The 24,495-nt window shown below is 48.5% G+C and overlaps 8 protein-coding genes across 8 annotated transcripts; 3 read left to right on the top strand and 5 right to left on the bottom strand.

Moving 5' to 3' along the window:
* Positions 1–4,962: 4,962 nt before the first annotated feature.
* Positions 4,963–6,904, top strand: EI90DRAFT_3146942 (acyl-CoA dehydrogenase NM domain-like protein; the record flags this gene model as incomplete). Its single annotated transcript, XM_039065481.1, has 12 exons — positions 4,963–5,094; positions 5,169–5,252; positions 5,310–5,346; positions 5,420–5,488; positions 5,558–5,801; positions 5,857–5,998; positions 6,066–6,120; positions 6,178–6,268; positions 6,335–6,438; positions 6,499–6,581; positions 6,629–6,722; positions 6,780–6,904. 12 exons carry the CDS (start codon positions 4,963–4,965, stop codon positions 6,902–6,904), a joined length of 1,260 nt encoding a protein of 419 aa, XP_038911283.1.
* On the bottom strand, positions 6,875–10,693 carry EI90DRAFT_2977393 (HORMA domain-containing protein). The gene is made up of 17 exons (XM_039055910.1): positions 10,525–10,693; positions 10,341–10,456; positions 10,160–10,275; positions 10,085–10,104; positions 9,850–10,036; positions 9,746–9,797; positions 9,544–9,683; positions 9,456–9,490; positions 9,003–9,402; positions 8,368–8,937; positions 8,253–8,312; positions 8,227–8,230; positions 7,996–8,140; positions 7,857–7,930; positions 7,755–7,805; positions 7,497–7,699; positions 6,875–7,447 (listed from the first exon to the last, which is right to left on the bottom strand). Exons 1-17 carry the CDS (start codon positions 10,632–10,634, stop codon positions 7,115–7,117), a joined length of 2,616 nt encoding a protein of 871 aa, XP_038911282.1. The 5' UTR covers positions 10,635–10,693; the 3' UTR covers positions 6,875–7,114.
* A 284-nt stretch (positions 10,694–10,977) lies between these two features.
* EI90DRAFT_3076610 (uncharacterized protein) lies at positions 10,978–11,707 on the top strand (the record flags this gene model as incomplete). The annotated part of the gene is made up of 1 exon (XM_039061663.1): positions 10,978–11,707. A coding segment is annotated over one exon (243 nt), but the record flags the coding sequence as incomplete, so codon positions are not given.
* On the bottom strand, positions 11,608–13,634 carry EI90DRAFT_3076608 (uncharacterized protein). Its single transcript, XM_039061662.1, has 7 exons — positions 13,511–13,634; positions 13,177–13,429; positions 12,682–13,104; positions 12,394–12,610; positions 12,248–12,336; positions 12,066–12,183; positions 11,608–11,995 (listed from the first exon to the last, which is right to left on the bottom strand). The coding sequence occupies exons 1-7, from the start codon at positions 13,552–13,554 to the stop codon at positions 11,625–11,627; spliced, it is 1,515 nt and encodes a 504-aa protein (XP_038911280.1). The 5' UTR covers positions 13,555–13,634; the 3' UTR covers positions 11,608–11,624.
* EI90DRAFT_2375914 (uncharacterized protein) lies at positions 13,356–15,128 on the bottom strand. Its single transcript, XM_039052950.1, has 4 exons — positions 14,844–15,128; positions 13,993–14,781; positions 13,479–13,920; positions 13,356–13,421 (listed from the first exon to the last, which is right to left on the bottom strand). The coding sequence occupies exons 1-3, from the start codon at positions 14,946–14,948 to the stop codon at positions 13,507–13,509; spliced, it is 1,308 nt and encodes a 435-aa protein (XP_038911279.1). The 5' UTR covers positions 14,949–15,128; the 3' UTR covers positions 13,356–13,421; positions 13,479–13,506.
* A 148-nt stretch (positions 15,129–15,276) lies between these two features.
* Positions 15,277–17,608, bottom strand: EI90DRAFT_3130269 (Pyoverdine/dityrosine biosynthesis protein-domain-containing protein; the record flags this gene model as incomplete). Its single annotated transcript, XM_039064289.1, has 9 exons — positions 15,277–15,342; positions 15,404–15,572; positions 15,645–16,008; positions 16,063–16,124; positions 16,184–16,536; positions 16,593–16,718; positions 16,767–17,212; positions 17,271–17,356; positions 17,421–17,608. 9 exons carry the CDS (start codon positions 17,606–17,608, stop codon positions 15,277–15,279), a joined length of 1,860 nt encoding a protein of 619 aa, XP_038911278.1.
* Positions 17,609–18,861: 1,253 nt separating this feature from the next.
* Positions 18,862–20,143, top strand: EI90DRAFT_2375451 (FAD-binding monooxygenase). Its single transcript, XM_039052949.1, has 6 exons — positions 18,862–19,166; positions 19,220–19,285; positions 19,342–19,467; positions 19,539–19,618; positions 19,678–19,845; positions 19,928–20,143. The coding sequence occupies exons 1-6, from the start codon at positions 19,103–19,105 to the stop codon at positions 20,081–20,083; spliced, it is 660 nt and encodes a 219-aa protein (XP_038911277.1). The 5' UTR covers positions 18,862–19,102; the 3' UTR covers positions 20,084–20,143.
* A 1,768-nt stretch (positions 20,144–21,911) lies between these two features.
* Positions 21,912–24,415, bottom strand: EI90DRAFT_3130267 (Pyoverdine/dityrosine biosynthesis protein-domain-containing protein; the record flags this gene model as incomplete). Its single annotated transcript, XM_039064288.1, has 9 exons — positions 21,912–21,977; positions 22,040–22,183; positions 22,243–22,643; positions 22,698–22,759; positions 22,819–23,171; positions 23,228–23,353; positions 23,408–23,826; positions 23,915–24,000; positions 24,060–24,415. 9 exons carry the CDS (start codon positions 24,413–24,415, stop codon positions 21,912–21,914), a joined length of 2,013 nt encoding a protein of 670 aa, XP_038911276.1.
* Positions 24,416–24,495: the final 80 nt, after the last annotated feature.

The following is a 24,495-nucleotide window of genomic DNA, read 5'->3' as shown; positions in this document are numbered from 1 at the left end:
GTAAGGTCAGAATGCTGGCAGGGTCTAGGTTCTGATTGTTGGCCAAGTCTCGCACAATAAGGCAGGGGGCCAGAGTTTGGGTTGGGGGCTGGTTGGGATGGGTTTCAGGTTGGCAGATTTGCCTATCAGCATTGGTTCGCTGCTGATGGAGCCCCAGGATTTGTCAGTCATGACAATGCCTATGAGTGCATAGGAAGTTCTCTATTATAAGTTTACTTCTCACTTACAACATCAGCAAAAAATTGTTATGCTCCTGAGTGCTCCAGAGTATGGAGAGCACTGGGAGAATCGAGAGGAGATTGGCCAGGTACTCCAGGGCACTCCCAGGAGGGCATGGAGCATTGCTTTGTGCACAAACATATCCAGTAAATACAATTTAAATGCTTCAAAGTGTATAGGGGTGAGAAGCTTCTGGGAGCTCCTGGAGCATTTGAAAATGAAAAGGAAAAAAGAGGGAAGATTCCCAATGAATACCTCCTACCACAAGACTAACACAACAAGACACTGCTTAACATTTGGATCAAACACTATACTATATATTAAGGGCACTGAGACTCACCAATACACAATCAAAATTTGTGGCCTGATATATGATTAATCTGGCAACTTAATCACTTTCAGGCTTGCAGAATATGGGGGGGGGGGGGGAAATGGGGGAGAATGAGGGGGAGAATGAGGGGGGAAATGAGGGGGAATGAGGGGGGAATGAGGGGGGAATATAGAGGGAAATGAGGAAAATTTGAAAAATAGGGACTTCTAAAAAGTTGAAAAAAATAATTAGGGAAAAATCAAAAAAAATCAGGAACTGTAGTGCTGTCAGGGCATACACCCTGACCTAGACCATACCCACATCCACACCCGCACTTGCACCTGCACCTGTGACCGCACCTGGCTGTTGCACTTCCCACACACTGTCACAGTGTCATATCCATCCCTGGCCATCGACTTCCAGTCCCTCCGATCCCTCCGCTCTACCTCCACTCCTTCTTCACTAACCTCGGAGCTCCCATATTCCGCAATCCCCTCAGTACCCCTCGATGGTCACCACCCCCTCCTTTCAATTTATTACCTATGCCTCCCTAAGTACGGAGCCCCAAAGACTTCCGGACAGCTCCGACATCCGCTAGCGCACTCCTGCCTCCGCTGGGCAATACACTTGCCTGCCCTGCAGAGCCCACCTTCGGGCCTATCCCTCCTTTCCGTTTCTGGGTTATCGCCTGCCTTTCCGTTAACCCCGCGACCCAACTCGTCGGTAATATTCAGTCGGCTAATGTTTAACCCTGTTAGCTCTGCTCTGTTCGGCTCCGCCATTTGCGGACCCATCTTCGCTGTAACCATATATATATCCAACTTGTACATAGGTTACACTTCAGTAATAAAATCGACTAGAGTTAACCCCCCTTCAGTTCTGGTTGCCAGTTAGTAAGTTAGGGCACAGACGTGTTACTAGGCACAGCGCTCTTGGCATAAGTTGCTGAAGCCGAAGCCCTCTGCCACGGAGACTTTCCTTCATCTCAAACCTGGTCTCTGACACACGGCCGTGCATTCCGGCCCATTAGCCACCCGTCCCGATGCCGCCTGAGCCCATTCCCACTACGCGAGCCCCAACCCTCATCCCTATTCTCCTTGAGGACTCCCCGCTCACTCCCCGCTTGCCCATGGTTCCCCAATGCTAGACCGACTCCCCTGCTGCCACACCAACCTCCCCACCCTGAGTCCACCTCCAGCACCATGCCAAGCACGACTCCTCTACCCCACCCACTTGGCCCCTACAGGGCCACTACCATTCCCACGCCCAACTCCGAGTCCAGTGCCGCTATCGCAGCCCTATGCTCCTTCCTTTATTTATCTGTTATTGTTTGTTTTGACCCTCGGTCATTGCTGGCCGCTATGTGGCCAACCCCACTCCTTATTCTTGTTTTACTTTATTGTACCTTAGCTCTAATATCGATTTGACCATGACCTCTAAGTCCTGACCCCAACAAGGCAACCCCAGTAAGTCTGAAATGAGGGCCAAGAGACAGCTAGGGGGCACAGCGCTCCTTTAGAGTCGCTGAGGCCAAATGCCCTACCCTTGGGCCTTGTTTGCGGCATCATGGCCATCGCGGCCTATAGCGGCCCGCAACGGCGATCCTCGGTGCCGACCTGGACCAGTGTCTAACACACACGCCCTGTGCCAGACGTTCAGTGTGGCCGGATGGCCCGGACCTTGGGTCTCAGGTCTCATGTGACTTCCGGATATCTCTGGAAGTTTTCAATGTATTGTGGCCACTGTGGGAAGATGAGAAGTTAACTTCCTTCTCATCTCTGACCCACAGTAGGATTGTGCCCTGGATAGGGCTGGCCAGACTTGAGGCTGTGGGCCATAGGGGAGGGTCATGGGGACCCAGGAGTTGTCCCCTGACAAGTGCCTTTGAAGTGCTTTCAGGATATATGATTATTTGCAAAATTGAGGAAGAAATGATGGAGAAAATGGAAAATACTTTCAGAGACCTGAGAAATAATGAGAACTGAATTGATGGGAAAGTCTGAAAATTGAATAGGAAAGTGAGGGGAAGCCTTGTAGCATTGTTATTTTCTGCTGTTCTGATTTTTCCTGATTGTTCTTGGTCTCACTCCCAGATACTCCTGGAAGCTCCTGGGAGGGTCCAGGAGCAGCTGGGAGTGAGACCAAGAACAATCAGGAAAAATCAGAACAGCAGAAAATGACAATGCTACAAGGCTTCCCTGTCATATCCCAGAATACCGACCCTGTGCACTCCCACCACATCACACCTTCCTAACAACTTCACCATCCCCTACACCACGCCTCCCCGCTCCCCAAGTCACCTTCCCTCCTGACTGTCTCAGCTCCGGTCTGGTTGCGGCACACCGAACCTTGGCCACTCCCATCCTGGAACCTCGGTCCTGAGTCGGAACATTCAGAGACTCCGGATTTGCTCCGATACCCTGATGGACCTCTGACATCCCGTGACACACCCTTAAACCATTTCTCCACCCATTTCATTTATTTGAGTCACCCAATATCCTTCGGATACGCAACTCCGCTTTCGGAGTTACCCACATCCTTCGGTGATCTCACTCACGTCATCACTTATTAGTCACCTTCCATTTTTAGCACGACTCTCTTCTTCTTACCATTCAGTCGGCTAACCCCCCCTTACCCATTTCTCGTTCCCATTCAGTTTCCGGCCTCTTACTCCACCCTCCATGGTCTGACACCTCGGTTCCCCGTTAAAGATATTGTTCGGGACCTTTCGGTACCTCTCAGTATCATTCGGTACCTTTCGGTGTTGTCCCATTGTCATTCGGACTTTGACTAAGTCCTTTCAATTCCCCTTTATAAAATACCTGTAGGTTAGAACCTGTAGTTCCTCAGTTCTAATCTTGACTAAAATGCTACCCAAAGTCCCTCTGAGTGAATCCCGTTCCATTCTACAAGATACCTCAGACATAAGAAATACAAGGACTAACTGAGACATAACGGAGGCACAGCGCTCCCTCCGAGTCGCTGAGGCTGCGTCCTTCTTAGAGCCTCTTGTACCATCCAGCAGAACCAGGCTTCCTGGAGAAGCTTCGGTCCACCACTGGAGCTCTCAGACCCCCCTCTAGTTGAGCCCCACCTGCATTCGGACTCACGCATTTACCCCTACGATCCAGGTTTTTGACATTCCCCTCACTTTCCTATTCAATTTTCAGACTTTCCCATCAATTCAGTACTCATTATTTCTTGGGTCTCCAAAAGTATTTTCCATTTTTCTCCATCATTTCTTCCTCAATTTCACAAATAATTATATGTCCTGAAAGCACTTTAAAGACACTATAGTTCCTGAATTTTTTTTTGATTTTTTCCCTAAATTTTTTTTTTCAACTTTTTAGAGACCAACATTTTCCTCCCACTGCTCCTGGTACATTGCATACTCCTCACCACTCCCAGCTGCTCCTGAACCCCCTCCCAGGAGAACACTATTGGCTCCAGGAGTGCCCAATCTGTTGTTTTTGAAGAAATTCAACACTGCTAGCGCTATAGACTCATGCCATGAATCCAACTGAGGTAAACCAGGTGACTGGACAAATGACATAAAATGGACAAGCCCGGTATCGAACCCAGGACCTCTAGCGTGCATCCATACACTACTCGCCCGTTATGCCAGGGAGGTTACTCCATCCCTGATGGTTATTCCAACAGTTTTGTCTCCCCCATGCTCCAGCCACTCTTGATGCTCCGGAGCATAACAGACTTTTGCTGATGAAAGTTCAAACAAGGAACGGATTAACTGGGGCACAGGCAGAATATGCCGTGCAGAAGTACAAGTCACATAGATGTATTAAAATGAGTATCTACGACTCTTAGCCACAAGAATTTAATTTATTATGATCTCTACAATCATAATTGCACAGCGGTTCCCCCATAAATTTCAACTTTTTTTTTTTGGGAGATTGGCCACCCACCATTTTTCTGAAACTTCAAAGAAAGCTGTTTCTTGGGTACATTTTATAGTAGGATTTTAATTTGAAGTCGTGTTTCTAATCCGGTTGTTGAGTGAAAATGGTGTGGGAAAGTTCCATCCCAAACTGTAGGAATCTTGAACCAATTCATCTATATGAATAGTTATTCTGACCTCAGCCATCTTCATCCACTATTTTCTTCTTACTGTATGCAACTTTCTTTTCCCTTCCCTTAAGGTGCATGGGCACCTGCCCGTGTGTCTTCACGCTTGCATCTTATTCATTTCCTTCATGTCACAATGTTGTAATTGGCGGATTCAAAAAAACATCATCATTTTCATATTCGTCAAACACGTGATTTTGCGGGATGTACTTGGGAATGTTTTAGGTTTACTGCGTTACCGGTTGTTGGTCGTGCTAGTACAGTATTACGAAGTCATAGAGGCTGGAGTCCTGCCTACTTGACGGGTTCACTCACACTATCCACACTCACTCACTACGACTGCTCGCTTTATGTCTATACTCAAAACCACATCACTGAGAGCTAGCCTCCACACTGTGCGCGGATGCCTGTTCCCACCACTTTCGAGGTTCGCAAGCACCCAGCGCACTGTGCTAGACGGGTTGACAGATGAACAAATAGAGGTGCGACCATGGGGGGTGTGGTGAGACACCATTCTGGGATTGCTAAATGATGCCTCCAATTTGCGGGACGTCAGTTCCAGGCTGCTGTGTCTGATTTCGCACAGAAGGAAATTGCCCCTCGAGCGTCCGAGATTGACAAGACAAATAATTTTCCAATGGTAGATAGCAGTCATTTCATCTCCAATCGCAACTGCCTCAAGGCTTTAAGTTGCTAGGATTTATGGAGGAAGTTTGGCGACATGGGCTTGCTCGGTGAATTTTGCTCAAATCTTAACGATCCACACTTTAGCCCGTTTTTATGACTATTTCGACACTCTGAAAACAGGAATTACCATATCCGAGGAATATGGTGGGATTAACTCCGGTTATCTGCAACACACTCTCGTTATGGAGGGTTCGTTCCTTCCCTTATTTCCCGCCGTCTCGCGCTTATCTCTCAGCTTTCCCTTCCACTTTAATTAAGAGATATCTCGAGCATCCGGGTCTGTGGCCCTCTCATATGGCGCCCATTCCAATCTTTGTGTGAACCAAATTCACCGGCATGGGACTCCCGCCCAAAAACAGAAATATCTGCCAGATCTCGTCTCAGGACGTAAAGTTGGTGCACTGGCAATGAGTGAAACCGGAAGCGGCAGCGATGTGGTCAGTATGCAGCTAAAAGCCGAGAGACAGGAGGGACGATGGGTGCTCAATGGGAATAAATTTTGGTAAGTTATCCTCGACACTATAACCTGATTTTTTTTTGGCTGAAAAGGAGGGTAGGATTACGAATGGGCCGATAGCAGATACACTTGTTGTTTACGCCAAAACAGAACCTGAGAAGGGTTCAAAGGGGATAACAGCATTCATTATTGAGAAAGACTTCCCTGGATTCTCAACGCATCAAAAACTCGATAAGTTTGGGGTGAGGAATACATTTTTAGGTTATAGGCTTTTTTGTCTTTCCAACTTGTTGAATCTGGCGTGTGTAGATGAGAGGAAGTGATACTTGTGAGCTGGTCTTTGAAAACTGCGAGGTTCCAGAAGGCAAGTTCCATGAATTGCATTTCGAGTCGCTCATGCTTAAGCTTTTTACGCGTCAAGAGAGCGTATTGGGCAAATTGAACGGAGGTGCGGCCGTGCTCATGAGTGGCCTTGACCTTGAGCGTCTCGTTCTGAGCGGCGGTCCACTTGGGTGTGTCAAAGGTGTCGCATTCTTGAGGAGCGCGAATGACTAATTTGGCTCGCCTCGATCGCTTAGACTCATGCAAGCTGCCTTCGACATAACACTCGACTACGTGCATGAGCGAAAGCAATTCAACAAGGCTGTAGGGACTTTCCAGCTCATGCAGGGCAAGATTGCGGGTATGATCCTGTCTTGACCAGACCTAGGATCAATTGCTCATGATTTCGAAATCCCTTCAGATATGTATACTAAGCTGAGTGCGAGCAGAGCTTACGTGTATGCGGTTGGCAGAGCATGCGATGCTGGAAACATCAGCCGTCGGGTATGGCATTTTTCTCAGACTTATCCATTCCTCACTTCCTCTTCCAGGATTGTGCAGGGGCTATTCTCTACTCTAGTGATCGCTCCGTTGAAGTTGCCATAGATGCAATGCAATCCTTGGGCGGCAATGGATATATCAATGGTCTGCAGCTGTTCATTTTGCTATTCACATTTTTCCATTAATCTTGGCAATTTTCAGATTACCCCACCGGGAGAATACTACGGGATGCCCGGTTATACTGTGTAGGAGCCGGGACACAAGAGATCAGACGAATGTTAATAGGCCGGGAGTTCAACTCGGACTACGGAATAAAGGACCAATAAAAGTTAAGATCCTACCACACAAGTTGAATGGGTACTGGGCAATGTTATTCGCATTGTGATACAATTAGCACACATGATTGGTAGTGCGTTTATTTCCTAAGGAAACATTGATAGAAGCGTTTGACAGGGAGAGCAGCAAGACGATGGTTAGTCATGGACAAAACTTTGCCGAGATGGCGGAAAGAAAAAACGATGGCGCTTCATGGGACTTTAATATTCTTCAAGATCCAGTGCATGGGTCGCCATCGAAACTTTGAGTCGCTTACGGTCTCGTTCAAGAATACTTTCGTTCGAAACGTCGCACACAGGAAGCTCTCCGGCAGAGTCTGATTCTTTGGACTTCCTTTTGATTCCTTGGGATGCGTGAAGTTCCATATGATCGCCCGGGTGTGTTTGAGATTGGGTTGGAGATCCCATATCTGCATCTTGATTATTTTCGTCGTCACTCAGATGTGAGTCCCCGTCCTTGCTGCCGTGAGTGGTGTTGGAAGTCATTTTGGAAGCGGCTTGAGCAGGGCGTTTCCGGTCACGTAGCTTTCCTCTCTACCCAGGTGTCCAGTTGCCATTGGAGTTCACCATGTGCGTTACGTACCAATGTATCAAGTCCAATCGCCTTCATTTCGAGTTCGCCTCTTGGGTCGAAGTATCGTTCGAAGGCGGCATTTACATCCTTGGTTAGAACTGGGACACGCTTGATGGTGGGGCGGCCTCTTTTGCTTTTTGGTCTAGCCTTTGGCGGCGAGGCCCCGAGCCTGTCGAGCAGATCTTCAAGATCTTGAAGAGAACAGATAAATCCTAGCAAGATTTGCAGGTTTCTTCCCCATCAGTGCACAGAGTTGCAAAATGTTACCTTCAGTCTCGAGTCGTTTCCAAACTTGGCCAGCCACCTGAGCGTTGACACCTAAAAACAACGTGAGCTCAGGCGACGAATGAAATATCCCATGACACGTGCCTAATCGTTTCTTCAAGGCGAGCGACGTTTCCGGCCTCGTCTCACCGCTTTCGCGAACTGCTTGAAGACAACGTCTGGGAACGGAAGCAGAACGACCCATACTCGATGTGTTGTGCTCGTGGGACAACGACCACTATACCTGAACAGAGCTAAAGCCTTCCAAGAGGAGATAGTGGCGTCAACTTGGTTTTCGTCGAGTAGGCTAGAATTCGGATCTTCACGAAGCTCGCACGGGAAGCAGCGAAAGCAGTTGGAAATTCTCTGGTCTCTGTCATTATGATACCTGGCTTTCTTTAAGCGTCACCCCCGTGCCAGGTACCGCACACTTACCCCATACACCTTGCGTATTAAGGATCGTTAGTATTGTCAGCCATGCGACCGCGTGGGGTGACCGACACACCATATGTGAAGCCACCTTCCGCATGAATCGCACAGGATCCAGTCGACTTCCGACGTCTATGCAGCCCAACGAATTAATGAGAGGTTCTTGATCAATATCGAAGAGGCCGACTTTGCTTCCACAATCACAGTCAGCCGTCAAACCACTAGGGTCCACACCTGATTGAACCTGTGTTGTGCCCCTATTAGACACTGGCGTTTCCATCTGGCTGTCTTCAATAGTTATCTGGCTATCAGAGACGTTTAGTGCGAGGGCGCGCGCTCTTGGAGTGCCTGGATCCTCTATAATTTCATCTTCCCCACCAGCATCCTGACTACTGAGCTCGGTAAGCTCGGATTCAGCAGAAGAGAAAATCGGGTCTTCTTCAATACATCGTGTGGCCTCAAAGGGATTAGCACGCAAAAGGTCAGAAGCAATGGAATCATGTGTGAAAGTTGGGTCCGAGCCTTCAGATGCCGTGGCTCGGTTCAATTCCAAACCACGGCCACGATGTTTTCCTTTCTTCATAACTTGCTTAAGATACTGCGTGTCGACACCATTTGTAATATCACTTAGATTCGTTTCCTTTTGCAGAAGCGGATTGCCTGCTTTGACGGTTTCTGGGATTGGAGAGGTCACGAGGGATCCCGCCTGTGATGCGTTTATTTCTGTAGGAGTCCCATCGCGTCGAGGTGATAGCACCTGGAACACGATCCGAAACATGGAATGAACGACACGGGACCGATGGCGATGAAAAACCGACATACAATCTTATCAGAGGTCTGTGAGCTAAAGTTAAACTCGCGCTCGTCATTTCTCCTAGACTTCTTGACTGTAATGGCAGTCGACAGTGGCTGAATGCTGCCATCGGACCCTCGAACACCGAGAGGAGCATCTCGGTCTTCGTCAACTTCAATATCTGAATCCAGTGCTCTGACAGACCCTTCATCGGGAGGACTCTTAGGACGAGCAGGCGCATCCGCATCCCAGACGATATGCCTGTGCCTGGCATCCTCGATCTGGACCTCGGCTGCCCGTTGTCGCATGCGCGAGCCATCCGCAAATGTCGCTGGCGGACTATGGCCTGGAGACAAACCCGAGAACTGCGCAGTATTATCCTCGCTGTTGGGAATTAGAGAAACTATCGAGGCGATATCAAGAGTGACGCTAAAATGTTGTTCATTAGTATTTTGTACGAGAAACTAAACTAAGTACTATACCTATGGTAAGGAGTGTCGAGGGTGCCGAGACGAATCTAGTCATTGAAAGGTAATCCTATGCGGGGCCAGGCGCGATGAGTTAACTCACCTTGTCGGGAGATTCGGACGGGTTGTGTGTAGTGAAAACAAAACTGGATGAAGCTGGATCTGCAGGAACAAAGAAGGGGGGCTCATAATTCTGAGGTGTGCCGTTGTTGTAGTAAATTTTGAAAGTTGCATGACGGCGGACTGGAAGTAGGAAGCAATGTTGGAAGTGTTTGGAAAGCCTGATAACTTCAAATACTACTTACGCGGCAGTACTTCCAGCCCTTGGCTCGCCGTAATCAAGCCACGGATAAGGTTCTGTGATTGAGGGCTAAATGAGGCAAGACTGGAGATAGCGAGTAAGGGCCACCTTTACGCTTCGCTTAACCTCCCCAAGAGTAATGTGCCTCCCTTTCAGCGACGCTGACATCACCGGATCGGAATTGCCGGCGAGCGATATCCCCGCCATTGCCTTATCCAACGAAAACACTGGAACCGTGACATTCGTCCCTTCGATCTTATGATACCGGAAATTGAAGGTCCACGCTTCGACGATACTGAACATTTTCAGTTCGAGAAGGCCGCAGACCGAAATTAGGACATACTTTGAAGGATCATTTTTGTCCTTGAACCGAATGAAACATGCGAGCTACATAGGATCCTGGGACGGAGTTACTTACTAGATAGATTGCAAAGACGAAACTCTGAAGGTACTGCTTCTCCAACGCGTCGAACACACCCTTCTCCAAGTAATCGAGCATCTGATCCCCTTCGCTAGTATATCCCCTCTTTACAGCTATATTGGTATATGGTATCAAATTGCGCGTTTGACACGCGATTTAAAGGACAGCGGCGCCATACTCTTTATCCTCACCCCGCTCACGTTCCTCTGGGCAGAGGGCTCAGGGTCTCCGTCCAATGACGTTCCAGTTGAAGAAAGTCTCGCGTCCTCAAAATTTTCATCTGGCAACAAACCCCTAAACACGTTCATTTGAAGCCGTGATTCACACTTCGACGCTGGCTGATGAATGAAAGTGGCACACACCGTAAAAACGTCATACACCCAAAACCAGCAGTGACAAGCGTCTTGACAGCAGCTAGGGACTGTGCCGCTGTGACGACCTTTTGATCCTGTGCGATAGACTGGGCTTGCATTGTGAATAGCAGACAGTTCTATTCTCGACGGTGGAGAATTAAATATTTGCAAGTTCGGCGTGGGAAAAAAGCGCCATCCCCGATCACTCAACAAGCTGGATAATATTTGGCACACACAAGAGCAAGAGAATCCTCCGTTGCCACCTTCCAAAACTGTGGGATCGAGTTGAGCGAAATATCGAGTCGGGCCTCCACCAGTGTTACTACATCAACAACATAGTTGTAGAAGGCCACCCAAGCGCCTGACGTGAAGGATTCACGCGCGGTGATGTACCTGTGGAGCGATTGCCTGGGTTGGGTTTCTAAATAATGTTGGTTCACTCTATATTTCCTCCTTCGGCAGGATTTAAAGCTGCGTCACAAAATCGGATTGATCATTCCAATTAACCGCGAAGTTTTTTTGACCCTTATAACCATCTGTTCACTCATGCGGATTGTCGTCTCGGAACGCCCCGACTATCCATCCTCGACCCCACTGAGCCGGATCACCTTGTGCTGGAAACCCCGCGAACTTCCGTCGTCCTTTGCCGTTCCCATCTACGACTGCGACCCTCCTAGATCAAATATTGATGCTCACGCCAACTAATCAAGCAACCCGTCCTAGTTAAGCCAGACGTCGTCACACCATTTCAGCTCAAGATATGGCACAAATACTGACAGAGTTACAGCGCATTCAAGACGACCAGTGCCCCGCATGCACTCGGGTCCTTCTATACATACAGTGTTCATGACCTAAAACCGCTTTCGTTTTGCCAATTGAAGAACTGGAATCAAATTTCATCCAGCACATCCTCGCCAACATCCACCTACTCATGTGTAACCTTCATGGAGAATAGGTCTTTCCTCCGCATCCACTGACCACTCAAGAACCATACGTCCCTTCCGAATACCCAGGGAGGCTTGCATGTTGTCGTTCTTCCTTTTCCGTATTCCGAATATCAATTTGCTTCAGCTGCCTGTGTAATAGTGTCTACTCGTTTTTGGAGTACTTCATGCGTTGGAAACCATTTGTATCGAACGAAGAAACGCGCGATTCTGGCTCAGTGAAGGTGAAAGGAATACGATTGGGATCCAGAACGCCAAACAGAAACAGATAGAGTTGCACAAGAATGGGTTGCGCCCGGACATTGTCCAATCAAAGCATGTCCCTAGCTGATAGAGTAAAAATACGCATGAGAAAATAAAGAAATATGGCAGGCCAACACCAAGCATTTGCGTATAACACTCGTGACGTAGGAGAAAGTGTGAGTCAATTCCTTTTCCGTAAAATCCGAGACGATCTCCCTTCGGCCAAAGACCCGCTGGTACCAGGCAGAAGTCCGGCGTCTCCATTGGGAACCAGAGGTGCTTTAGTAGCGTTCCTTATTTCGCGGATAGCCTTAGCTTGTGTATATAAATCAAACGGAACCTTCGTGTCCCGAAGAGCGATACCTTGCTCCCGAAGAGAATTCTCCTCGTCATCGTTCAAGGTTTGAAGTGACGTACGGATGTTCTCACGCCAGAGGTACAACTGTATAATGACTTCTTTCACAACGATATCCACTACAAACTGAAACACGCCAGCAAACAAGTGCTTAAGGACCATACGTGTTCAAGGGATCTTCATCACGCACCTGGTGTCTAGCAACATCCGTCAATTGCTCGTATCTAAGCGATCCGATAATCCGCGATGTGTTTGGCAGGCTAGAAGCAGTAGTCCGTTCTAAATAAACCGTTGTCCGTTAAGTTATCGCTACAGATAAATGTGGGCCGCTCATACCTCCCGGTACCAACGATGGGCATGTCCCCACCACAGAATCAGGGGTCATTCCATCATCATTCACTCCAACATCAACCTCCATACTCACAGTCGACAATCCGTCGATACAGGTACGACTGCTCTGATGAGACTCATCATATGACTCACTGGAGGGTTGCGTCCAAACGGCAGCCAGAGAGGAAGAGGGTGCTGCTGGTTCTCCTTGCCTCTTATCCTCCTGTGACCATTCAGCCGAATGCTTCTTAAAACATGAACGAAGAACAACAATACCAGAACGCTCAAACTCACTTCACCAGTCTGTTTCCCTAGGATCTTGTCGTCATTACTACTATCTTCATCTCCACTTCCACTACCCCCAGCATCCTCACAGAGAAGATCTTCTCGCGCCTTCCCCACCCCCAAAAGAATCCTCGCAATTTCATCCACCAGGACTTCCGTTTCCCCGCGTCTTTCAAACATCCCATATCGCACTTGCTTTCCACGTAACGCCCTTGACCCAGGATCTTGATACCAGTCATCGACGTTCTCTCGAATAGGCATATATAGATCTTTGATGATGAGTTTCATGATGGGAAGCACGTAAGGAAGGAGATGAGAGATTGGAGTACCATCAAAGGTCCCATAGGTTGGCGCTGGGAAGGTTGGTTCCCGAGGAGGTTGCGAAGAGGGATGTTGGGATCCACGACGCATGACTGGTTTAATCCTGCCCAGCTGAAATATAAAAAGGAAAGAAATAAGAATCATCAGAGACCCGAAGATAGACTGTGTTCCGAAGCAACTCACCGGCACCTCATAGAATCCATTTTCGAACATGGTATAAAAGTACTCCTTGGTAGCTGTAAGGTGCTTCCCTTCAAAATTCATAATCTTGAATGAGTGAGCGGGGAGAACCTCAAGCGCACAAAGAGCAGAAACTAATCCTTTTCGCTTCTTCGCTTGTGGAATGGGTTTAAATTCAGCGACACCGAGAATTTCACCAGGCCACCAGTCCGATCGGTATACTCCACGTCGGTAAAGAACAAGGGTACCTGCGGGGCTACATTAGCCCCGAAAAGAACATGAATGTTGATACAGCCTGATATTACCCCACGGTTGGAGGATTGAAACCGAATCTCACCACGACTCTGCTGCCATCCTATGCTGCTCCTCATGCCTCGTCATGGCCTTTTTCCACTCCTCTAAATAAAGCGGATCATCCTGAAGTTCATCAGCTTCACTATCAACGTCCACATCCTCCTCTTGCCCTTCTGTTTCCCCTGTTTCCTCTTCTTCGCCAAAAATACGATAATATAAATCCTCGTCGTCGAGCCACTCTTTCACAGCCCCTTCCAACTTTTTCCTATATTTCCGCAAATGATTCGGTGGCAAGAACTCCTTGAGCGTTTTATCCCTTCTTAAGGCATTACTTAACGTAACAAGTACTTGAGACGTCGTCGCTATCGCAGAAGTGATTTTCAATGTCGTTCGATCCCCCGTCGAATGGAATCCGCAGAGGCTGACTTTGAGATCCGGTTTTAACGCGATTACCTAGGCACAATAGTATATAAATGCTCCCGTAGGATCATATGAGAGAATGAATGTGGCGGGGTAGACTCTTACCTGAGCAGGCCACCACAGTTCTCCATCTTCGCTGATTTCACCATCGTTGGATATTCTAACCCAAATGAGTTGAGCGATTTCAGGTAGGAAAGAAGCCACGGCTTCGTCCGTAGGAGGGGGAGAGGGCGAGCTAAGGAGCTCTGAAGGAAGATTACTTCGTTGAGATAATGAGGGCATGAAGGAATGCATGGGAGTCACCGGACAAGGCGAATAGGCAGCTAGTTGTTGTTGTCGAAGGGGGGTAGTAGTGATGGAAGGAGGGGAAGACAAAGGGGAAGAAGAAGGGGTGGGGGAATTGGTGGGAATGGATGCTTGTTCGCAAAGGGAGCGATTACTTGGGGGTTTATTAGTGGATGGGGGGTTTGATTTGGCTGGTTGATAAATGGCCGGCGGAATTTCCACATTAATATCATTATGAATATCAAAAGTGACGGATGCTACGGAGACACTACTGGTTGGAGTCGCAGTTGTGTTGCTAGCGGTGACTCTTGATTTTTTCTTGGGGGTAAACGACGATTGCTTCTTGCTAAGGTTATAGTCGCCAACATGAGCAGCAGGTACAGACGTGCTATCCACTGGGCGATCTGAAGGAGTGAGGGGCTTGAGACTTCGTGACGAGGAAGTAACAGTCTTCCTCGCTTTCATCCTTGACTTCATCGTACGTATCTTACTCCGACTCTGGCTAAGATCTTTCTCAACCGTGACATCCTCTTCCTCATCGGAAGGAGAATCCCGATATCGCTTGCGGTCCACATTTGCCGCAGCCCACCTTCTTGGGACACCTGATCGCTGTACAAAATAACATGGACGCGACATAGAAACACAGCGGCCAGAATTTTCGCGTTACTCACACCTCTTTCACTCACCCCAAGGATCATTGGGGTATGGCTATCTGAAGAGGCGCTGTCACTGCTTGTTGACGCGTTCTCCAGAGTCCACGCGGGGACGGCGGCCATAGTTCGTTGCTAGTTCGTTACCCCACGATGTTGCCTACAAAGTCGCAAGTATCGCTTAGCTAGGTAAAATCTAGGGTTATCCCAAAGGACTGAGTAGAAGTCCAGGTAGAGATAGAGAAGTGAGCACGATTAGGGACGCTAGGTCCAATATCTTCGGCTAACTCCGTTGCCCGAAGTTACATGTCTTCTGCATCACGGGATTCTCGAAGACTCGATTTGACCAAATTGAATTGCTCCCAACCGATGCATACAGCAATCAAAAAGACAGGATACGCAATCTAGTGCTTGCAGGGTGGTAAATTTCCATTTGGGTCTAGGAAGTTAACAGTTAATTAACATGGATTCTCCATAGCTCTCGCTTGCCAGGCTTGAAAGCAGTGCGAGCGTGTATCAGCTGTGAAGGAAGAGAAGATGGTCAGTCCCACCAGCATCAGGACAAACCATCCCTTCCGCACCTCAACATTGTCAGCAATTAGAAAATCGCCTCGCTCCCATGTATGCTCGTAGCAATATCGACGGTCATACAACAGCTCAGTGACACGGTTGCTAATTTCCGTGGAGCGCTCAGGTGATACGCCAATGATGTTCACAGCCGTCGGCTTGAAGGCAGTGATCTCTTGGGGCCTGCGGAAAGGCAACATCAAGGGAATCAACAAACTGCGAGAATGAAGAGTGACGTTAACAAGATATACTCACCATGGTTCATGCCACGACAAGACCTGATGACCCGTCAAGGAGTTTTTCTGCAACAATGGCACCTTGATCTCGTCTCCGCCAAAATTCTTATTGGCAGGCGTAAACACTGTCCACATACGGCTCTTCACATCAGCTGCATACGGTGAGTGGGAAAGCGATTCGGCAAAGATGTTCGCCGTATTAGCGAACAGGGTGCGGCCACCAATATCTGAGGCTGAGTCCTTGGCCCCAGTGTGTGATAGGGGTGCCTCGAGACATTGGAACATTTGGAAGGTTGGAGGATCCGGAACAACAGTTCCATCAGCAAGCCGCCTCGTTTTGAAAGTGCCGTCAAAATGCATTGGCATCGCCTCCGATGTGAGAACTAGAAATGAACATTATGCATTGTCCCTCGAAAGTGAAGACCACACGATGATACCGTTGTTCAAATCGAAATGAGGATTTTCCTTCACTTCGAGAACTTCGCCAAAAACCCAGGGTCTGGAAAAAAATTGAGATACAACCCACCAGCCAAAATAAGCAAAACGAGAACGACTCACGTTACCTCCCCCATCTCCCTCGCCTTCGCAATGTAGTCGGTTTTATCAACGCCTTCAAAACCCTTGAATATCAAAAGTGAATGCTTCCCCGCAAGCCTCCTGACTTTGGCCATGGGAACGTCTTTCCATCGCCACTTCTTTCCATCAACTTCAGTCGCAATGACCTTCATCCCAAATGGATGCAGTCTCTCGAAGGAAATATTCGAATTCCCCCAGTCCATGTCATCGTCAATCTCACGGAAATGATAGGGGCGACCATGCCGGTAGATAAGAGCACACTTTGAAGTATCGACTGTGTGCCGATGCGCAACGGTGATGGAGCCATCTGCGTTTTCGACGACGACATTGTGCCACTACAAGTTATGAAGTGAGCACGCACGCGGACAGAAGGTGGAGCATGATGATTTACCGGCGTGCAAACGATATCAACATTCAAGAAAACTTTGAGGGCGAACTCAGGACCAGCATTTTGGTGAGGATGAATGCTGAGTCGAACGGCATCGGGAAAAGCCTTCGCAACAATAGCGGAAAACAGCTGTGTTATGTAGAGTCAGAGAAGCGGAACAAACACATAGTGACTTACGGCGCCATTCCGCATCATTGCCTTAGCGATGGCACTGATTGCTCTCTCTCGCCCTCGCTTAGAGAGAGTCTCTTTACAGTTAGCCTTATCGCAATGCAAATGCACGCCACTCAAATCCGCCTTCAAAAATTTCAAGTATCCTCGATAGGTCCTTAACGCGCCTTCATTGCTAATCTGTTTCTGGACGTCATACCTGCCGATTTCGGTTGCGAGGAAAGCCTCGCGGGTTGCGCGAGAAGAGAGGGCGTACTCCTCCTCGGGAATGTCATGGCGAGAAGATGTAGCTGCATTGAAACCCTCTTGAAGCAAGTCACGCACGCGGACTAAGGAGATGTGCGTGAGAGCAAGAGAAGAGACAAGCGGGCATAGCGCAGTGTTATATCGGTAAATAGTCATTTCTGGGACCCTTAGGAGTTCTGCAGAACGGGGAAATGCAGATGGGTGCCCTCAGCAAAGGTCCATAAATCCACAAGAACCCGAGGTGTGGAAGAACATCTTACGCACCTCCGTATATAATGCCGTCCGATACGATGTGGAGCTGTGCACCAGGTGGATATAGATCCTCGAGCGATCGGCAAAGGTCTTCCAATCTGGAGGCTCCAAATTAACCAAACGGGAAACACTAATAGAGCTCACCGGACGAATGCCACCCACCTGCGGAGAACGATCTCTTCTGCCATGTCAGGAAGAGCACCAAGAACTTTATCCTTGCTGGGGCTTTTGAATGGAAACGCAGGCAAGGCCAGCTGAATCTGAATGTTACGATCCACATGCCAACGGACTCGTTCCGCAAGAAACGCTCGCCCAGAAGTTTCGAACAGATCGCCCTTGCTGAAGAGCATGTAATCAACAATTCTAGCGACAAGTGCATCCACAAGTTGGGGAGTGGTTTAAGGACGGGGTATGGAGGGAGCTAAGAACTTCTTAGTAACTTGAGCTGCAAGTGGGATACTTGGCGCGGGTGGAACATTGAGGGTAGCCGAGTGGGATCGGATCATTGGGTAATATCCTAGAGTGCCCCAAACTGGACCATATTTGATCCCTTCGACGAGGATATAAAAACTAGTCAGGAAATGATACTTTTCCGTTTGGAGCCGACCATCTCATCAGGGAGAGCCGCTGTGATACATGTTCATCCCATTGTGTAATCCAGTCAGCCCGCAAGGAAACAGGGTCAAACATGATTCGAGATTTTGACTGGAACAGGGAGATGAAGCCAGACGTCGACTACTTGATTTGGAAGAATCGGTGAGCACCGTTTATCACGGCAACGACCTGCTCTTATGCCTTTTTCGAATGGGTTGATTTCCATGCAATGGGCAGTTACAACGCCAGTAACTCTCCTATTATAATAAACGCCAGACGCTTGTTCAAGAGGGACACATAGTCACCACCTGTGACCTGGACAAACGTTAAAATGGTCCTTCATTCCTAGAGAATTATCATTTTTCGTGTTCTCATTCATCACAGAGGCAGAGGGGACCAGGAGCAAAGTGTCGTTATCCGAAAGGGAGCCGGGCTGGTTCAATCGCAATATAGACTGCTCGGCCCATTGTATGGGCATCAGCTACTTATCGTGTGTGGCGTGGCAGTTGCACTGGCAGAGTCAAGATTGGAGAGCACATGAGCAGCGGAAGGGACAATCGGGGCAGGAGGTTGTAACCTGAATAGTGAAGGACCCTCAGTGCTTGGTAAGTGCTTGGGATCACTTTCCAAAAGAGTGAGCGAATTCGACACTCGGTCGGAGTTGGCCGAACCGAATGGGTGCGGAGCTTCTTTCAACATCTCAAGCAAAATGAATATGAGTTCTTCGTTGCAAAGTCGGTCCCGTCCCTGCTGGGCGCGTCCGTCCATCAAGGATGAGAATCATGCTCATGTTTGGAATTCGCTTCTTGCCAATCGATCACTGCTTCATGCCCAAGCGCTCTCACTTGGCATCTGGCTGCCCGCGACACACACTCAGAGTGACCAAACGGCTGATTTCCGGTCACACTCTGTCCTTCGCGCCTAACCATCAGTGTACCGACTCAAGCGCTCGTTCTACTCACAGTTCACTATCCCACCGCATCTTGACTGCATGCCCAATGGCCGTGCTTTCCGAAAGGCTATCAAGGTTATTCACAATAATCCCTTGGATTGCGAAGACTCGCTACGGCTGGATCTCGAGCTCCTGTCATTAGGACTCATACTCTTCTGAATCATCAATTGTCCTTTCAGTGCATGTCGATAGCCCAGCTTTCAGCATCGTCCAAGGATTGAATTTTTCGCACAATTTGTGGTGAGCATTCATAGTTATAAGACATGAGCTCGGATGCTCGAGGGCCCGGACGAGAAGGATGATTGGCCTTGCCCCTCATTCACGGACTACCGCTGTCGAGGTAGATGTTCTTGTCATTGGAGGTTTGTATTGCTATCCCTCTGACCGGTTCAAGGAATAATGTCTTTCCCTCAAGCCGGCCCCGTTGGCCTGGCATCTGCTCTCCTGGCTCACAAGGTTGGCTTGTCTTGCGTAACAGTCAGTGAGCGCAACTATCTCAATACCGTGTCGCTAATAATCATCCGCAACAACACACAGACAAGTCTGATGGCCCTCTCAAATCGGGTCGAGCGGATGCTATGAATGCTCGGACTTTGCAACTACTTGAACTGCTTGGTTATGGCATATTCGAGGAATTGCACGCCAAGGGTCTCCACTGTAGCAGTAGGTTGTCCTGCCGGTTACCATCCATATGTCGATCCTCAATTCCCTCTATTGCCTTGGTGTGTAATCAGCGAGCCCCACGTGGAAGAATGGCGAATTCACCTCCAGGCAGAACGCATGGTGGAAAGCGCTTCAAGGATCTGAGCACAAAGTGAGCTGCCTGTATTCGATGTTTCGTCTAATTCAAATTTAGACTGAAGACATTTTTAGCACCTTCTCGTGCTTGGTCAACCTTACCTCGAGGAAATTCTTGACAGGAATCTCACAGCAGTTGGGAAACCCGTTGAGCGTGGCGTCACTGTGCTTGAAGTGGGGCTTGATGACGATCCAAGCGCTCGACTAACATGGGCCAAGCTTTTGTCAAAAACAGGAATAGAGGTCGGTGGCACCAGCTCCATGCGTTCCGGTTTATAATTGCATTTACATGGTCACTCGCATTGCACCGAATCTACACCAACAGTCCTTGGTACGAGCAAAGTATCTCATCGGAGCAGATGGATCCCATTCCCTAGTTCGCAAGTCTTTCCCTGAGCATTTTATCCTCGAGCCTATCGGTGATGGCACCGAGATGACGTGGGCCGTTCTCGATGGCGAAGTCGATACAACTCCCTCGTGAATCAGAAATTATCAACTTCCAAGTGGATACAAGCGACGTAGCAAGAATGCCTCGCGAGGGCAAGATTGATAGGTACTATGTGGATCGCAGTTATTGCGGAGACGCGGGCATGTACTGGTTTGTTCATATAAGGCGATTGTGTCGTGGAAGTGAACCACCTGCTGAAGCGACTAGCGTTAGCACGAACGTTTCAAGTGATATGCGGTATCATAGTGCCTGAAGGAAAAAAAAAACTCTCGAAGTCTGTGGTGGTAGCTTTGCGGCTGTGATGCGGAAAGAATTTTCGGGAAGCTGTTAGACGAGGTTGGGGACTTGGTGTACATTTTGTAGCTGCTACGGTGCAAAGAGCTACGGATATGTCGACTCCTAAGGTTTGAGCGGTCCATAATATAAGTCCAGAAAAACGATCCTCAGGAAGGGCTTATAATGCATTGCTTGCGCCTTAATACGAGCCTTTTCGCTGCTAGTGGTCCTCCGGGAGTGTTGTTGGGGGGAAACCCATTATCCAGCAAAGAAAAGATATCAACGGCGAGATGATGTTGGATGTGATTCATAAATAACCAAATAAACCCCCCAACCGCGATGTGGATTCTGTGTCAATTTAGCACCAGATGGGGAGACCAACTCTGCGGGCAAACAGCTACCAAAGAATTGTTGCAGACGAACATGTGTCGGTCTGCAACAATGCCTTGCGGTTGGTCCTCTTTAGAACGCCGCAAACCGGCCGGCCCCCTTGAGCGAGGTCCAGGCTCACATTTAGGTTGGAAGTAATGATTGGAGGAATTCCCCAGAAACTTGTGATATTATCGGTGCCGACTCTTCATTAAGCATGTTCGCTTCCCCACTGGTCGTCAGAATCCATTACAGTCATACGTAATGCTCAAGTTGAGGATTTTACATTTGCATCATGTTCATCTTTTCGATGCGGGCGCAATGGAAACAGAGCGAGACGGCCCAAGGGCGAACAGATCACTAATAACTGAAAGCATGGAAATGGAGTCTCTAAGAGACTACATAAATCGCGCGAATATTCGCGCCTGCAGCCGCGCTAGGGTGCATGAAAAGGTGAATATAAGCAATAGGCTATTGTTATGGAGAATTGTGATACACTCTCGCCTCATGCTTCGAGAGCTGATATATTCATTGATGCGAAGGAACGATAAGACCGGGGGTCTGTCCTAATCGTGAGCCGCCTGTTCAATTCGAGACACTTTTTTTTAAGAGGTGACCGACGTTTGCACCGTCCCATGCACTGTGCTACAGAATTTCCTCGAGTTTCGCGTTAAGCCATGAGACGTGAAGGCAGGTCCTCTATTGGAAGGCAAACCAACGCTGAGCATTTAGCTCTGCGCCTGTTCTGACGTATGAAAAAAACATGACACCGGTGGGTTGCCACTTGCTGGTACCAATCTCTCTTCAGGCTAACTCCCTGCCGTGCTTGGTACTTGATCCGGCCCTACTGAGAGGCACCGTCACTGCTTGTTGACGCGTTCTCCAGTGTCCACGAGAGGACAGCGGCCACAGTTCGTTGCTAGTTCGTTACCCCACGACGTTGCTTACAGAGTCGCAAGCATTGCTCAGCTAGATGAAATTCAGGGTTATCCCAAAGGACTGAGTAGAAGTCCAGGTAGAGATAGAATCAGAATGAAGTGAGCAAACGATTAGAGTTCAATATCTTCGGCTAACTCCGTTTCCCGAAAGATACATGTACCACGTGATTCCGGGACAAACCAAATTCAATTCACCTGGGGGTTACATACAGCAATGGAAAACACAATCTATTGCTCGTAGGGTGGTAAATTTCCATTTGGGTCTAGGAAGTTAACAGTTAATTAACATGGATTCTCCATAGCTCTCGCTTGCCAGGCTTGAAAGCAGTGCGAGCGTGTATCAGCTGTGAAGGAAGAGAAGATGGTCAGTCCCCACCAACATCAGGACAAACCATCCCTTCCGCACCTCAACATTGTCAGCAATTAGAAAATCGCCTCGCTCCCACGTATGCTCGTAGCAATATCGGCGGTCATATAACAGCTCAGTGACACGGTTGCTAATTTCCGTGGAGCGCTCGGGTGATACACCAATGATGTTCACAGCCGCCAGCTTGAAGGCAGTGATCTCTTGGGGCCTGCGGAAAGGCAACATCAAGGGAATCAACAAACTGCGAGGTGAAGAGTGACGCTAATAAGATATACTCGCCATGGTTCATGCCACGACAAGACCTGATGACCCGTCAAGGGGTTTTTCTGCAGCAATGGCACCTTGATCTCGTCTCCACCATAATTCTTATTGGGAGGCGTAAATATGGTCCACATACGGCTCTTCACATCAGCTGCATATGGTGAGTGGGAAAGCGATTCGGCAAAGATGTTCGCCGTATTAGCGAACAGGGTGCGGCCACCAATATCCAAGGGTGAGTCCTTGGCCCCAGTGTATGATAGGGGTGCCTCGAGACATTGGAACATTTGGAAGGTTGGAGGATCCGGAACAACTGTTCCATCAGCAAGCCGCTTCGTCTTGAAAATGCCGTCAAAATGCATTGGCATCGCCTCCGATGTGAGAACTAGAAATGATCATTATGCATTGTCCCTCAAAAGCGAAGATCACACGATGATACCGTTGTTCAAATCGAAATTAGGATTTTCCTTCACTTCGAGAACTTCGCCAAAAACCCAGGGCCTTGAAAAAAATTGAGATATAACTCAGCAGCCAAGATAAGCAAAACGGGAACGACTCACGCTATCTCCCCCATCTCCCTCGCTTTCACAGTGTAGTCGGTTTTATCAACGCCTTCAAAACCCTTGAATATCAAAAGTGAATGCTTCCCTGTAAGCCTCCTGACTTTGGCCATGGGGACGTCTTTCCATCGCCACTTCTTTCCATCAACTTCAGTCGCAATGACCTTCATCCCAAATGGATGCAGCTTTTCGAAAGAAATATTCGAATTCCCCCAGTCCATGTCATCGTCAATCTCACGGAAATGATAGGGGCGACCATGCCGGTAGATAAGAGCACACTTTGAAGTATCGACTGTGTGCCGATGCGCAATAGTGATGGAGCCATCTGCGTTTTCGACCACAACATTGTGCCACTACAAGTTATGAGGTGAGCGCGCACGCGGACAGAAGGTGGAGCATAATGATTTACCGGAGTGCAAACGAGATCAACATTCGGGAAAACTTTGAGGGCGAACTTAGGACCAGCATTTTGGTGAGGATGAATGCTGAGTCGAACGGCATCGGGGAAAGCCTTCGCAACAATAGCGGAAAACAGCTGTGTTACGTAGAATCAGAAAGGCGGCACAAACACATAAGCAATGCGACTTACGGCGCCATTCCGCATCATTGCCTTAGCGATGGCACTGATTGCACACTCCCGCCCTCGCTTAGAGAGGGTCTTTTTGCAGTCAGCCTTATCGCAATGCAAATGAACCCCACTCAAATCCGCCTTCAGAAATTTTAAGTATCCTCGATAGGTCCTTAACGCGCCTTCATCATTGCTAATCTGTTTCTGGACGTCATAACTGCCGATTTCGGTTGCGAGGAAAGCCTCGCGGGTTGCGCGAGAAGAGAGGACGTACTCCTCCTCGGGAATGTCATGGCGAGAATATGTAGTTGCATTGAAACCCTCTTGAAGTAGATCGCGCACACGGACGAAGGAGATGTGCGTGAGAGCAAGAGAAGAGACAAGCGAACGTAGCGCAGCATTATATTGATAGACAGTCGTTTCTGGGACCCTTAGGAGTTCTGCAGAACGGGGAAATGCAGATGGGTACCCTCAGCAAAGGTCCACAAATCCACAAGAACCCGAAGTGTGGAAGAACATCTTACGCACCTCCATATACAATGCCGTCCGATACGATGTGGAGCTGTGCACCAGGTGGATATAGATCTTCAAGCGATCGGCAAAGGTCTTCCAATCTGGAGGCTCCAAATTAGCCAAACGGGCACTCAGAGCTTATTGAATAAATGCTACTCACCTGCGGAGAACGATCTCTTCTGCCATATCAGGAAGAGTACCAAGGACTTTATCCTTGCTGGGGCTTTTGAATGGAAACGCAGGCAAGGCCAGCTGAATCTGAATGTTACGATCCACATGCCAACGGACTCGTTCCGTAAGAAACGCTCGCCCAGAAGTTTCGAACAGATCGTCCTTGCTGAAGAGCATGTAATCAACAATTCTAGCGACAAGTGCATCCACAAGTTGGGGAGTGGTTTGAGGACGGGGTGCGGAGGGAGCTAAGAGTTTCTTAGAAACTTGAGCTGCAAGTGGGATGCTTGGTTTGGGTGGAACATTGAGGGTAGCCGAGTGGGATGTAACGGTGGATGGAATCATTGGGGAATATCCTATAGTGCCCCAAATCCAATCCCTTCGACGAGGGATATATACTAGTCAGGAAATAATACTTTTCCGTT

The sequence above is a fragment of the Cantharellus anzutake genome (genome assembly GCF_015039405.1).
Source record: "Cantharellus anzutake strain C23 chromosome Unknown EI90scaffold_64, whole genome shotgun sequence".
In the NCBI taxonomy this organism is placed as follows: domain Eukaryota; kingdom Fungi; phylum Basidiomycota; class Agaricomycetes; order Cantharellales; family Hydnaceae; genus Cantharellus; species Cantharellus anzutake.
This window is presented reverse-complemented; position numbering and strand designations above follow the sequence as displayed.

Excerpts from the sequence above, each read along its gene's own strand:
- EI90DRAFT_3076608 (XM_039061662.1), bottom strand. The coding sequence starts at position 13,554 with ATGACGAGGCATGAGGAGCAGCATAGGATGGCAGCAGAGTCGTG. Across the intron at positions 13,105-13,176 it reads ATGGATTCTATGAGGTGCCG|CTGGGCAGGATTAAACCAGT; the intron begins GTGAGTTGCTTC and ends TTTATATTTCAG. Across the intron at positions 12,337-12,393 it reads CCCATCGTTGGTACCGGGAG|AACGGACTACTGCTTCTAGC; the intron begins GTATGAGCGGCC and ends CGGTTTATTTAG.
- EI90DRAFT_2375914 (XM_039052950.1), bottom strand. The coding sequence starts at position 14,948 with ATGGCCGCCGTCCCCGCGTGGACTCTGGAGAACGCGTCAACAAGCAGT. Across the intron at positions 14,782-14,843 it reads TTGGGGTGAGTGAAAGAGGT|CGATCAGGTGTCCCAAGAAG; the intron begins GTGAGTAACGCG and ends TATTTTGTACAG. Across the intron at positions 13,921-13,992 it reads AACTGTGGTGGCCTGCTCAG|GTAATCGCGTTAAAACCGGA; the intron begins GTAAGAGTCTAC and ends TATTGTGCCTAG.
- EI90DRAFT_2375451 (XM_039052949.1), top strand. The coding sequence starts at position 19,103 with ATGATTGGCCTTGCCCCTCATTCACGGACTACCGCTGTCGAGGTAGAT. Across the intron at positions 19,286-19,341 it reads CTTGTCTTGCGTAACAGTCA|ACAAGTCTGATGGCCCTCTC; the intron begins GTGAGCGCAACT and ends AACAACACACAG. Across the intron at positions 19,619-19,677 it reads TTCAAGGATCTGAGCACAAA|CACCTTCTCGTGCTTGGTCA; the intron begins GTGAGCTGCCTG and ends AGACATTTTTAG.
- EI90DRAFT_2977393 (XM_039055910.1), bottom strand. The coding sequence starts at position 10,634 with ATGCAAGCCCAGTCTATCGCACAGGATCAAAAGGTCGTCACAGCGGCA. Across the intron at positions 10,457-10,524 it reads GGGTGTATGACGTTTTTACG|GGGTTTGTTGCCAGATGAAA; the intron begins GTGTGTGCCACT and ends GAACGTGTTTAG. Across the intron at positions 9,684-9,745 it reads AGGGCTGGAAGTACTGCCGC|TCCGCCGTCATGCAACTTTC; the intron begins GTAAGTAGTATT and ends TCCTACTTCCAG.